Source organism: Rhodnius prolixus, unplaced genomic scaffold (assembly GCF_049639745.1).
Source record: "Rhodnius prolixus isolate KJV_2025 unplaced genomic scaffold, Rpr scaffold_7, whole genome shotgun sequence".
Taxonomy (NCBI): Eukaryota; Metazoa; Arthropoda; class Insecta; order Hemiptera; family Reduviidae; genus Rhodnius; species Rhodnius prolixus.
Window position 1 is genome coordinate 28,010,637 of NW_027411582.1, and position 13,907 is coordinate 28,024,543.

Below are 13,907 nucleotides of genomic sequence, written 5' to 3' on the forward strand. Positions count from 1 at the left end.
TTTGTTCAGTAATATGCTAGTCCATCAAAACAACTCAAAGCAGATAGGTTCTACTTCTTAATGGTGTCACTAATAAATCTCTAAAATTCTTTTCAACTTTCGTTGTACAAAATATCTAGTATTCACTGGAATAATTCATATGAAAGTCTGATGCACAGCTTTAATGAGAGAAGCTATAACATTACATTCCAACAAAAGAGAATGGAGATGAGATGAGTGCAGCATTTAATTTATCAGCAACAACATTTATTTATGTAGTTTATCAGCAACAAGATTCAATCATCTGAACGTTTTAGAGCAAACATTTGATTTTTCTTTTTATGTTTAACAAATTACTTTAAATACAATTAATAAGGCACTTCTTAAATTCTATTGTACTAAAATGATCCCTTATTATTGATTATCTTTGGTTTATTTAACCTTATACTCAGTGAGAACTACGAAATAGCTAGTATGCCACTGAATGATATATGAATGAATAAACAAAATGTCAATCACAACTCGTCTAATTTCTTTGCATTTCAATCAAATGCAATGTAATTAACAAAAAAAAATTCTAGTATCTCCTAAATTTAAATGTCACTTCTCCGATCTAACATTTAACATCCTAATTAATATAATCGCAACAAGATTTTTTGTTTGTTTTGTTTTTGTTAATTTTATCAAACAATTAATCAATTTTGATGAATACTAAGAAATTACAATCAACTGCGTATACTTAATAAATAAATGGACCCTATAGAATAGCTTGCCAAAATTTGTTTGGAGACTTCACCTATATATAAACTTGTATATAAGAGAATAAATAGTTGGAGAGTATAAAAACAAAGTCAATTTTAATTGTTTTCTGTCTCGTAACAAACATGTTATTGCAACTTGCAGCAGTATTATTCACTGACAGTAATTAACATTCGAATCTTTGATTTTTAAAAAATAAATAAACAATTAGATGGATTTTTAAATGTAATATTAGTAATTTTAGAAATTTTCATAATTTGACGTTTATCAAACTCATTCTTTAACATTATTTTTATTTGCAACATATTTGATCATCGCAATAACTATTTAACCACTCTAAATGAATCATTAAGAGATTTTTCAGATTTATGTTTTTTTAATTATGGTTGCGAATTTGGATTTGGAGCAACAATTAAAACATAAAAAAAATCCTAAATCGGCTGAGAATCCAGTTTGACATCTCGCAATGGAACACAATTCAACTTTCATTGAATTCACAGCTTCTTTTTTTTTTAAAGATCAATGGGATTCAAAAACATTCTGAATTGCGACAAAAAGGCATGCTATGAACGAATGAAGTTACTGGCATATTAAATAAAAGAAAAGTGGATCTACCCTAACATGTGGTATTCCTCAGGTAAATGAGTTTCACGTAGGTACTTCCTCTCTGATTCTATCCTTTGTGGGGGTACATAAAGGAAAAAGTTTTTAAACATCGTCCACATGCCCAGCAAGAACTTAAGGAATCAGAGTGGAAGTTACGGTAATACCCATTGAAATGTGCAGAAGAGGGGTTGAAAACTTCAGAATTCGCCTTCAAGAGTGCATCGCGGCTGACGGCCGCCACCTATGTGATACCATCTTTCAAACTTAATGTAAAAAACTAGATTCTGTACTGAATTAAAACAATATAAACATAATTTCTGTAAGTTGAATTGTTTTTGTTTTACATTCCTTTAAAACCGGTTCATACCTTTTGCCCCACCCTGTACATAACTTTAATGTATCATTACCATTACCATTGTATTTTTTTTTTTTAAATAAATGAACTGTTTTTAAATTTATTAATCAGTTTAGAATTAATAATACTTGTGGATACTAGTCTACTAATAACTAATAAAACCGAAAGTATATATTTATATTTCAAAATAATGTTTCAAACAATAAATAGCGTGTATTGCAAACCAAGATATAAATAGTTCTAGAACAACCTTTAACACGTTCATCTTTAAAGGCTACACGAAAAGTCATTAAATGTGTACAACGTCTAAAGCCTGATATTTATATGTATAGATTTTACATGGATGATTTAAAATATCTATTAGAAGAAATTTTTTTAGAAAAAACAAATATTTAGCTTTATTTCCCTTTTATCGTTAATAATATGAGAAAATGTTAGAAAGTAAGTATTCTATTTTATTTCATATTTATTTTGTAGCTCTTAACTTTTTAATACTTTCTGACCACAATTCAAAGCATAAAATAAAATATTAAATATTTCAAACAGTGAAACTGAAAGTAGAGTCCGTTATTATTATTTTTCTTTAATCTGAGGTCATTGGTGTGCAGAGCCTAATCGAGTCGAGTGCCAGCATTTTCACCTATTACAGGCGCTTGGAAAGCGAATATTTTAGAAAGGGAAATTTCTGAAGGAGTTAAAAGTAAAAGTTGTAAAATTGCCACTATAAAGCCAATGAAGATTGAATTTCATTGTTGTAAGAATTTCCTTCTCACTAATCCAAAAGAAGGTCGTAGCCAATTTTTAATTTTCTTGATAGAATAACAAAGGTTATAACAATATTGTCCTCGTAATACAAAAAAAAAGGTGAGGAACCATCTCAAGCAAAAGTCATATGTAATTGTGAGCGTTAATTTTAGGACCGTTGAAAGCAGAAGGGTAAGATCACAAGAGGAGGATTGTCTAGAAGAGAGCATGTACCTTGGTTGACTCACTTTTCCAGCACTGCGTAGTTATAGCGCTGAATATGAGAAAGGTGCAAAACCTACAGCAACATAACCTGCCATCTTAGTTTCTCATACTGTTCACTGTATTCTCATTAAGAGGAATGAATCGGGTGCAGCAGTGGTGAAATGACTTTAAAGAGATTATTAAAGTTCTGAAATGTAGTACCCAGGCCTTACCATTACTATCTTACAAAAAAGAACATTTTGTTGCTCAGAAGTTTCAGGTAACCTTCGTTCAATAAATCATTCAGCCTTTGGGTTTCAAAATGGAGGACTGAGTAAGGCCATGTATCAACGCGCCATTGTAATGCTTACTTTTCTTGTCCCTTTTTCCTACATAACTTTTCTCAGAAACCAACGAATAGATTCATTTAGAGTAAACATCAGCTAACACTGACGAAAATTTAATATCCATTGCATAATTATTCGTCTAAATTAAATTCTAGCAACAATACTCCGCCGATTATGAAAAGAAAATTTGTGATTATTTAATAATTTTAACGTTTTAAACAACTATGATGATAAACAATTCCATTTTTCAAAGGCAAATGAACTTTTATTTATTAGTTACTATAAGTGAACATGCTAACTACTAAGCAATTAGCAGCTAGATGCCCAAAAATTACGTATAAAAAGTAAAAGAAAAAAGAAACTTACGGCGGGATTAGTCAGTGCACCGGTCATAACTCTTCTCATTGCTGCACCCATTGCACACAGATCATGGATCATAGATAAAAATGCATCCGCATCTTGTATGGCTACCAAGTGGGCATCAGGAACTCCAGATTTACTGTAAAAGTATTATTAATTCTTTATCTTGAAGCATTTATCTGAAGAAAGCATATTAATTACACATTATAAGGGGATTTTATCTGTATTTATGCAAGAAAATGGAATAAATTGAATAAATATAATAAAATGGACGAAAAATTCATGATATTCCAACGTAGTTAACGATTTTTACAAATAAATGGGTGCGAAAAGTCTAGTTCTATTAGAAGAATATATTTCATGATAATATTGACAGTTCAGAAGCAGTTATTGTACGCCTCTCTAGATTTACACGGAATGTATATTATGAATTGTGTAAAACTAGTTTCGGATTTCATGTAAACTTCATCTAAATGTAATCAAACTAAATAATATAAAGAAATGTCGAGATACGTATATTTATTGAAACCATGTAATAATATTGTACAGGGATTACATGAAATTTGTTCGAATAGTTTTCAAAAACTCATTCAAACGTTTTTCAATAATTTGTGGTATTTTTGAAAATTTAATACATAAACACAAATCCCAAATAAAAGTAGAAATTCCATCCTGCCATAAATAGCAAGGACTACCTCAGACGTACAGGCTATTGAACAAATTCCAGATAGCCGTTTCTAGACACGAGGCTCCGAAAACTGCCCTCTGTTTCAACCAGATCCAAAAGAACCATTTTGACTCTCTACGCTCTCTACTCTTCCATCACAGTAAATAAGATTATTTAAACAATTAGCAATACATTAATCATATCACGATGATGTAAATTGACCAGAGTATGTTAGGGAAACATATAGAAATAAAGATCTAGGTGCCGCGCATTCTCGACGAGAACAAAAACAATCAGCATGCTGCATCACATAGAATTCGCCCTATATTGGAAATATTCTCGGCACAATCGATCCTTTCTCGAGCAAGACTTTTGTCAACCCAATACCATCTACAATCAACCCATACACAACTGTCCGAAGTATATAATAAGTACATACACCATATTTTATTTATTTAACTGAATTCTATTTTATAATCCCATGTCCACCAAGGCCAGCTACAAATGTAGCTTTTTTTAGGTTTTTACATTTTTCAAATTTGGCCACAACACATGAAATTCTTTGAAGACTTCCTTATAAATTTGTTTTGTTCCCGAATTAATCACTAGTTTATAAATTCATTTGAATAACAGAATGAGCTGCACCTTAAATATTTTACAAGAATGGTAATTTTGTAAAACTTAGTTCATAGTTTCTGGAGAAAATTCAGGAATTTAATTACAAATCCCTTCTGACCCTGCAAACTAGTACAATAAAATAGACCTATCCCTCAGGCGGTCTAAAAAGTTTATTTTAAAGACAAAATATCATTTTATTTAAATTATATATACTTATTTTAATTTACTGGATATGACAAAAAAGATAATTACCTGCTTTCACGTAGATGCTGAATTAACCTTAAAACTATTCTAGGCATTACTGCCTCCGTCACACACATTAAATCATGAGGAGCAGATGGTTTATTAACTTGCGCTTTAGGACCGTGGCGATCACAAAACCTGTAAACACCGTCATAATTTCAATGTCCAGAATTTCAATTAACATTGTTAAAAAAAAAAAAAATTCAATGAACCAGACAAAAAAATGTGGATCACGGTTGGTTCATAAACACTTTGAAAAATTAAAAAGAATTAGGACTCACTTCAGAACAGAAAAAGTGATCCTACTTTTAATTAGAAAGCAATTTAGCCTTATTAGTTAAATTGGATGAATAGATCGTCTTCTTCTTAGACTTTTTTCCCCCTCGGCCTCCTTATCATCATCCTTTTAGGAAGTCGTGAATCCTGTTATCTCTGAGTGGCCAAAACATTCCTTGCTTGCTTTTTTTAATGAAGGACACAAAGCTGAGTTCCCCGAATAACCTAAGAAGCCTCATATTAGAGGAATTTTTCATTTTCCAATATCCTGAACCAGATTAAAAGCCTTTCTTAATACTTTTTTCCTAGGACAAAGGACCATTTCACTCTAGTACCCATCTATCACTTGCCTACGCGACGACAGGTCTAATTATCACCATACAAACGATGGTTTTCGCCTCATGCGAGAATGATTTCAAGCGAAGCACTTTATTTAAAGCGAGCATATGTTTTTAGTCCCTATTCTAGCGATGATTTCGTCTATTACATCTTTCCCCTCTGTTTCAAAAAGCTACCCCTAGGAGCTTTTGCAACATTTTCCAGCTTCGAAATTGGGCTCCCTAATTTACACCACGCTCTCCTATCTTCGCAGGCTTTTTGAGGCCAGTATTTGCTTCTACTGTATTTAAGAGCGCTAGTTAGGATAGGTAAGGTGCACACTGTGAGAATAACTGTTGTCCGCAGACTCCACAAAATTGAGCCATCGTCTGACTTGACTTTTTTTTAGGTGCTTTCTTTTTTGCTTATCGCTTTTTTAGGAGTAAGATTAAAAAGACTATTTGAAAACATACATTAACAAAAGCGCATGCTAAACAATAGCATGTCTATCTTCAAGCTTCCTAGCCTCAAAAGTAGGATGTTTTAGCATCTACTAATTTGGTAATCATGGTGAAAAACAAAATGGGTTTTTTGCTCTCCCTGTCAATAAACAAACAAGTTACGGCTACTTACTTTTTAAAACTCAATTCGGCACTTAATTAATTATATTACTGGGATATTAAAAAACTAACCCAGTTTCCTTCATTACAGAAGTATCGCCACAATCGCAAGCACCGCCAGCCTGACTTCTGAACATGTTGAAGTCATGTCCATCATGATCACCACGTTGAAAACATTCAGCACACAATGACATACATGGCGATATCCCACAAGTACGGCAACGATATGCTACGAAATTGGCAGTCCAGACGAGGCCACAAGTAGTCGCGTTGTCATATCGTCTCACTAAAACAGAAAAAAAAAAAAAAAAAAAAATTAATATTAAATAAATAATACAACTCCAGTTAAATAAATTTTTTGTTAAAGCCGATTTAAATAGTTCCGTTATTAGGCAAATCGATATATGTAGTAACCAAATTAGATATTGCACGCTACATTTTGAAGATTATCAAGTTGTGATTGCCTTTGACTTAAACGATAATGGAATTCCTTAATAGCGAATTGATCGAACAGTACAAATTATAAACCTTGAATAAATTATGGAAGTCAGATCAATACCTCGAGATAGTAGAAATGTGCTTTGTTTTCTATCAAGGTAAACCCTAATTTAGATTGAGATGACGGAAAGGGACCTGTTTTTATGAGAATGGTGATCGAGTGTAACCGCAATAGCATAGAAAAAGAGCCATAATCACAGTTACTGCTTAAGATCCTAACTCAAAAAATATACATACGAGGGTCGTTTGAAAAGTCCGTGCAAAGTCAGAAAGATAGCACCACTGGCGCGTATCGAGGTTATGTTTAGTTAGTAGCATCTCTTGGAAGAACACACACCAAGTTTCAGCCAGATCGGTCTATTTCTTTGTGTTTGGCATTCGTTTGAATCGAGGAAGTCGAGTGATTTTCAAAAAATGGACGAAAAAGAATTTCGTGTGTTGATTAAACACTACTTTATGAAAGGCAAAACGCCTCAGGAGACTAAAGAGAAGCTTGATAAACATTATGGTGACTCTGCACCTTCGATTAGAACAGTTTATAAGTGGTTTCAAAATTTTCGGAGTGGCCATATGGGCACAAGTGACGCTGAACGTTCTGGACGCCCTGTTGAGGTTACTACTCCAGAAATCATTGATAAAATCCATGATATGGTGATGGATGACAGAAGAGTGAAGGTGCGTGAGATTGCTAGTGCTGTGGGCATCTCAAATGAACGGGTACATAATATTTTGCATCAACATTTGGACATGACAAAGCTATCCGCAAGATGGGGGCCGCGATTGCTCACGCTTGACCAAAAACGAAATCGTGTGAAGTGTTGCAAGGACGGTTTGCAGCTGTTCCAGAAGAATCCGCAGGACTTTAAGCGTCGTTTCGTCACTGTGCATGAAACATGGATACATCACTACACTCCTGAGACCAAAGAACAATCTAAACAATGGGTTACCAAGGGGGAATCTGCGCCAAAAAAGGCGAAGACCGTTCCTTCGGCCGGAAAGATTATGGCGAGTGTCTTTTGGGATTCGCAAGGAATAATCCTCATCGACTATCTGGAAAAGGGTATAACTATTACAGGTGCATATTATTCATCGTTATTGGACCGTTTGAAAACCGAGCTGCAAGAAAAACGCCCACGATTGGCCCACAAAAAAGTCCTTTTCCATCACGACAACGCACCAGCTCACACCTCAGCAGTTGTGGTCGCAAAATTAATGGAAATAGGGTTCCAACTCGTTTCACATCCCCCCTATTCTCCAGACTTGGCTCCCTCGGACTACTATTTGTTCCCCAATATGAAGAAATGGCTGGCGGGAAAAAGATTTTATTCAAACGAGGAGGTGATTGCAGAAACGAATGGCTATTTTTCAGACTTGGACAAATCCTATTATTCGGAAGGGATCAACAAACTAGAGCAGCGTTGGACGAAGTGAATAAGCCTAAAAGGAGACTATGTTGAAAAATAAAAAAGGTTTACCCCAAAAAATTAAGTAGTTTTTATTTTTGCCCGGACTTTTCAAACGACCCTCGTATAACAAATTAAAAACAGGAAAATTTAATTTTATAAAATCTCAATACTAAAAATATGGTACGATATATGAAGAACGATAAGGGAAAGTAAAAAATAATAAATAAATAAATAAAAAAAAGCATGAATTAATGACATTGGTGTGAACTCAGTCAAAGGCGAAACTAAATTTAAGTATAAATTCAGAAATTTGGCACTTATACAAAACAAAATGCTTCACTAAGTAAATACTGTCACAAACTCTACTTGAAAAAAAAAATAATCGTGTTACATCCAAACACAACAAGTAAAAGCTTAACGTCAAAATGAAATTTTAATGTGAACTAAAAAAATGAGAAAATTATAATTGTAATTTTTTTGTGCATCAATTATTTCAATTGAATTTTATTAAAATCAATAAAAAGTCCTCAAACTTCCAAAACGTGTAAGTTTGTAAAACTTTTAAGGGGTTTCAAAATCAAGTTTTAATGAGATGCTGGCATGAGGAGTGAGGAGAGTTTATTTGATATCACTCGTAACCTGATATTTTCATCAAATTATTTTTTTTGTTATTATTATTATTGTTATGTTTATGAACGTAAAAATTAATATTAAAATAATAGAGCACACTACTCCATTCTTTTGTCCAAAATCTGTTATTGGTACTATGGCCAGGAAGTCGACAGCACGAAAAATATTTGGAAGGCCGTTTTAAGAAACAAAGATGACCTGATCTGTGCAAAAATTAGAACAGTGGAGACCTTGCAAATCAAGTGGGAATCTGTTGAATGATATCCTAACTGGGAGCCCGATAAATTCAGGGAACATCTCCACACGGAGTGGTTATTTAATCCGGAATCTCGGTTAGACTATGTCAAGAGAAGAGGAGAAGAAAACTGCTCTTCAAATACTGCTTTAACACGTTCTGGGATAGAAAAATATGAGATATTTGATTTATCTGAGGCTATAAGACATCACATAGCAACAAAGATTGGTAGAAGAGATCCTTGACCTAGTAAGATGGGAGGAATTCACCTACAATCCACCTAGGGGTTGGTAAAATAAGCCTCTGCAAGGAGGCTCGCCCCAAGACCTAAGAATAATGATAATAGGCTAGCAGATACGTGTAGAATGGCTAGTCCCACATCTCTCTTCGGAAAAAATGGACTACTACAACAATCTCTCCTAATACTCGCATAATCTGCGAGGTCCTCATAAAAATCATAAAGAAATCCCCCAAATATTTAATATCACCTCTTCTACAGAAAATCAAAAAATCAATTTGACATTATTTACAATTTTAAATGACTCTAAAAACCAAAGAATTATAAAATAAAAAATCTAAATTTATTCGCTGGATAAAATTTGGCAACAAATTTCTCGTAACACTTTTAAAATAAGAAAACATAAAATTAACTGAATTCGAAATAATCACAGTTTTTCTTAAGCATTAAAAAAAAATAATAATAAAACTTATGTGTTAAAAATCAGATTACTCGAATAGAGGTGAAAACACAAAGCTCTGCCAAATGGCGAAATGTTTTATATAAATAGACCTAATAGGTTGGGAAATATATTTCGATTACAATCTGACAACAAAAACTAACTTTAATTATTTTTATTTTATTTTATTTTTCAAAACTTAATTTCAAATCATCTGATGAAAATCACTCGGTAAGAATTCCTCATTTATACCAGAAATTAATTTTATATATATAATTAAGAATGTGTTATCTCCCTCTGTCAATAAGGATGTGCATACATATCTTTGGAGCATTATAAATATGTGATTTCTAGACGTGATTTAAAAATAAGTAATTGCCTATTTTTAGGAAGAATAAACACATCCAACAACCAAATTGATAAAATATTTAATAGCTTTAATTTTCACAGTCAAATATGTAGTGTCTCCTGACGCCAACCCTCTTTCGACTTTTTTAGCAATTAAATTTAAATAGAAATATCAGATTTCCCAGAACTTCACACCAATATTACCAGAAAATTTTACCATGTATATTTTATAAATTAATTATGGGCCAACTCACTAAAGAGCTTTACAAATATTAATACATTTTCTAAATGGAGTTCAGTTCTTCTTCAAAGATCTTGATATAAAGTTTTAATTACAATCTTCTTGAAGCTGTAAACTCGCCAAGGTGGTAAATGGAGGTGTGGTTAGCAGTATGGAAGTAGTTGTCTATAAGTTTTTGGTCATGAGAGGAGTTGAATGGCTTGTATATCGAGTTCTCTATGTATTTTGTGCATTCCAAATAAAACCATTGTGTTTCTGTTAATTAATGGGTATAACTATTTCAGTCGAGTGCAAGTTCTATGTTGATGTGCAGTCTTCAAATGAGTTGTGTACCAAAGATTACGCCAGGCATATCTGAAAAACCTCATCGGCAATTTCAAAAATGTAGCGTGATCACAAATCTTCCATTTTACAGCAGAAGAAGAACGTAAAAATAGTTGAAGTAATACTTTCAGTTTAAAAGGACAAAAATACATTAATGGAGTGATAAATAGACTATAAAAACACATATTGTTTATCTACTACTTAAAAAATAAAGTTAAATAAGCAATATAAGGGTATTTTTAAAACAAAAGTGCTAACTAAAAAAGATAAATCCTAGAAAATGACCTAGAAACTAGTAATTTTAATAATAATGTCATAAACTACTATTAATTAATGAAATATGTTTTGAAAAGTCAGATATGAACATTCACAATATTCTCTTACAAATATTTTTAAGGTTCTGACGTATACATTTTTTTCAAACAAAATTTATTATTAATTTTGTAAAAACCCTGGGAATGGCTATAAAGCCAAAATCACGGCAACTTAATAGTTCTATTGTGGCTCCCTTAAATGTCTGGTATATGTGTCAAATGGTAGTAAGGCGTTGTTACATGTACAATGTATGTGTGTGCAAAAAAAAGAGAAGAGATTATGATCAGATAAAGCAGCTCTTGGATTTGTTAAACTCAAATACTTGCCCCATCAACTACCTCTGCAGGCACGGGAAACATTATGCGGCATGTTAGGGGTATCAATATATGTTTGGGTTAATTAGGCTGAGATAACTTCAGGGACGCCAAGATATCTGAAGAAATGGATAGTTAATTTCTCTTTGAAAGACAAAATAAAATATAAAAAAATCAAGAAAAATGAAGTAAAAGTTATTAAGACTTTTGTATAAAATCTGTACGCGTAAGTTTCAGCGATACTTTGCCGAAGTCATTTTTAAGGAAACTCAAAAAAAGTGGAAAATCCATTCAGTAATGTGGTGGTACTTTCAGCTGAGAGATTTTGACTATTAAGTAACAGTCACGTCACCTGGTGACAATCAATAGACGTATATGCATAAACTCAAAGCTATCTCCATTTTTTAGTTTTTGAGGTACTTTGTTCACAAACACCCAAATATTTTCTAATTACTAGAGGAAGCCTTAAAACAAATAATTCGTTAACACTCAATTTAAAAATTTGTCATGATCGTCATACTTCCCTTGGAAATTAGATAGAGCAAGAGAAAAAAAAAATTAGACTTTTCAAATGCAGTTTTTAATTAAAAATTAGCAAACACTTATTCAGAAGCATAAAAAATTTACTTTATAAAAAAAAATAATACAAAACTTAAAGAGAAAACATAACAATTGTAATAAATTAGCTCGCTAACAGGAGCGGAAAAGCAATCAATAATCTGGAGAGCTAGCTATTACATAAAACAGAAATGATTTCAAAGCAAATAAAATTTACTCAGGATCATAATAAAGAAATGTTGGATATTGTGCTATTAAAGTGAAGGAAATTTCATAAATAATAAGGACTTCTTTTTTAAAAAAATGATACAATTCCCTTTTAAATATTTCTAATTAATAAAAAAAAAAACTTCTTTACATTAAACGCAAAAAATAGATACATTTCGTTCCCAACCTAGCTTATCAGTAAAACCAAAAACCAAAAAAATCTCAATCTCTTAAGATACGATTAAATACTCGTAATAAAAAAATTTGGAAACTGTAAAGTTAAGCAACATATTAAAAGATACTTTTTTGTAGAGTTAGTGAGATACAGGAGTTAAACACTTATTTATCTTACGTTGACTGCTAGAGGATATAAAGTAATTAGGTAAAAGATCGCGGGTCAGAAGTGGTCGACGTGGACTGCGACTGCTGGAAGAAGAATGCCCGTTGTTGTTGATTTCCCTCAAGGTTGTTCATTTGTTTATTTGCTTTAAGACAGCTTTTGGGTTTGATCTTCACTCCAGACGAATAATAATAAGGTTTCGTACCTGAAATGGTATTTTGACAACTTCTGGTTTCCACTTTAACCCAAATCTAAAGAAATTTGTGACTGAAATATAGAACATCAGAGATGGAACCTATTCATAGTAAAAAAAAAGGTTCGACCAAAGGCATTGAATTTAAAGGGGAGAAAGTCGATTATGTATTTTTGAACTAAAAAATAAAAATAAAGTAACAGTCATACTGTCAAATCGAAAACTTTTCACCTTACCATCACATACTGCATTAATTCACACGACTAAATTTTGAACATCTCTACAAACGAGTGAACTGTGAATTTACAATCCGCTCTAAAGTAAAGTACCTTTAAATCAATTTTACAAATCGCACTTGAATAGCACCAGGCTAATAAATATACAGTTAAAATACTTAAGATCGAAGAAAACTCGCTGCTGGGGTTAGTTTAGAAATGAAAGATTAATAGACTTAAAAAAAACCTATCACTGCGATCTAACAGATATAATGTGGCTCATTTTAAGTATCAGTGTTTGTCATAGAATGTTGGTGCCAGTAGATGTTTGTGTTGAAGTTGCCTAAGTGGGCACAATAAACCAAAGTAGTGGCAAACAATTAAAACATTTACACGTTGCTGTCAGGCTGGCAGGTGAATATCGTGTTTGATGTGTCAGTTTTAGGCTGGGATTCCCGCCGATCGCCAATATCCCTAAGGAAATGGCTCTTCCACTACCTCTACAGGGACTATTAGGGATAACAAAATTCATGAAACACCTAACTTAAGGGTGTGTGGGTTATTTGGAGTGGGTAATTTAACTACACCGTATACATTTTTTCCTACGTCATTATAACGCGTTCGAAACTTAAGTTTCAAAGAAATCATGAAATCATTCAATAAATTTAGAATATTTATGTTTTAACTTAATAATAAATTTAGCCTCGAATAAATGGATAATGCGTTCGTAGATAGCTAAATATCAGTGCGACTTTAAGGCGAATCGCCTTAGTCAAAAAGAAAAGAAAATACTCGGACATTTTAGTTTACTTAGAGATTAATAGGAATTACTTAGTAATGGGCAAATTTTCTGAGTTTACTCCAGAATAAATTATTAGGTATATGTTTTCGTCACCATTATATAGGTAAAATGTTTTCATAAAAGAAATTTCTCATTCAAAAAAAAAAAAACAAAAAAAAAACAGTAATGTGAGTAAAATATTTTTAACTTTTTGAAATATTATCTCTTTCGATAAAAAGAAATGTAATTTTTAAGAATCAGCAAAAAAATAAAGTATTGCATCAGTACAAGCAATGCCTTAGTTCTTTTTCACTTTATAATAAACACAACCAATGAAAGAAATGACAAAAATGCGGAATATAAAAAATTATAAGGTTAGAATAAATGGGATAATGTTTGTAACATGGGAAGGTACTACTAATCCTTTATATTTTATTTCTTTTTTTTTCAATATGCCAATCCGCCAAAAGTCCTTGGCATTACTGGTTACTATGGCCCTGACCCAAATAGGAATATCAATTTGAACTAC

At 32.3% G+C, this 13,907-nt stretch overlaps 1 protein-coding gene across 2 annotated transcripts in view; it reads right to left on the minus strand.

Annotated features, from left to right (window-relative positions):
• The window catches only part of Ubr3 (Ubr3 ubiquitin ligase), a 55,006-nt gene that overhangs the window by 39,466 nt on the left and 1,633 nt on the right, over nucleotides 1-13,907 (minus strand). For both annotated transcript variants that reach the window (XM_074114672.1, XM_074114671.1), the window contains exons 2-4: nucleotides 6,169-6,382; nucleotides 4,892-5,020; nucleotides 3,361-3,493 (exon numbers count right to left, since the gene is read on the minus strand). In XM_074114672.1, the coding sequence (XP_073970773.1) occupies nucleotides 3,361-3,493; nucleotides 4,892-5,020; nucleotides 6,169-6,382 (476 nt within the window). The remainder of the gene's footprint in view (nucleotides 1-3,360; nucleotides 3,494-4,891; nucleotides 5,021-6,168; nucleotides 6,383-13,907) is intronic.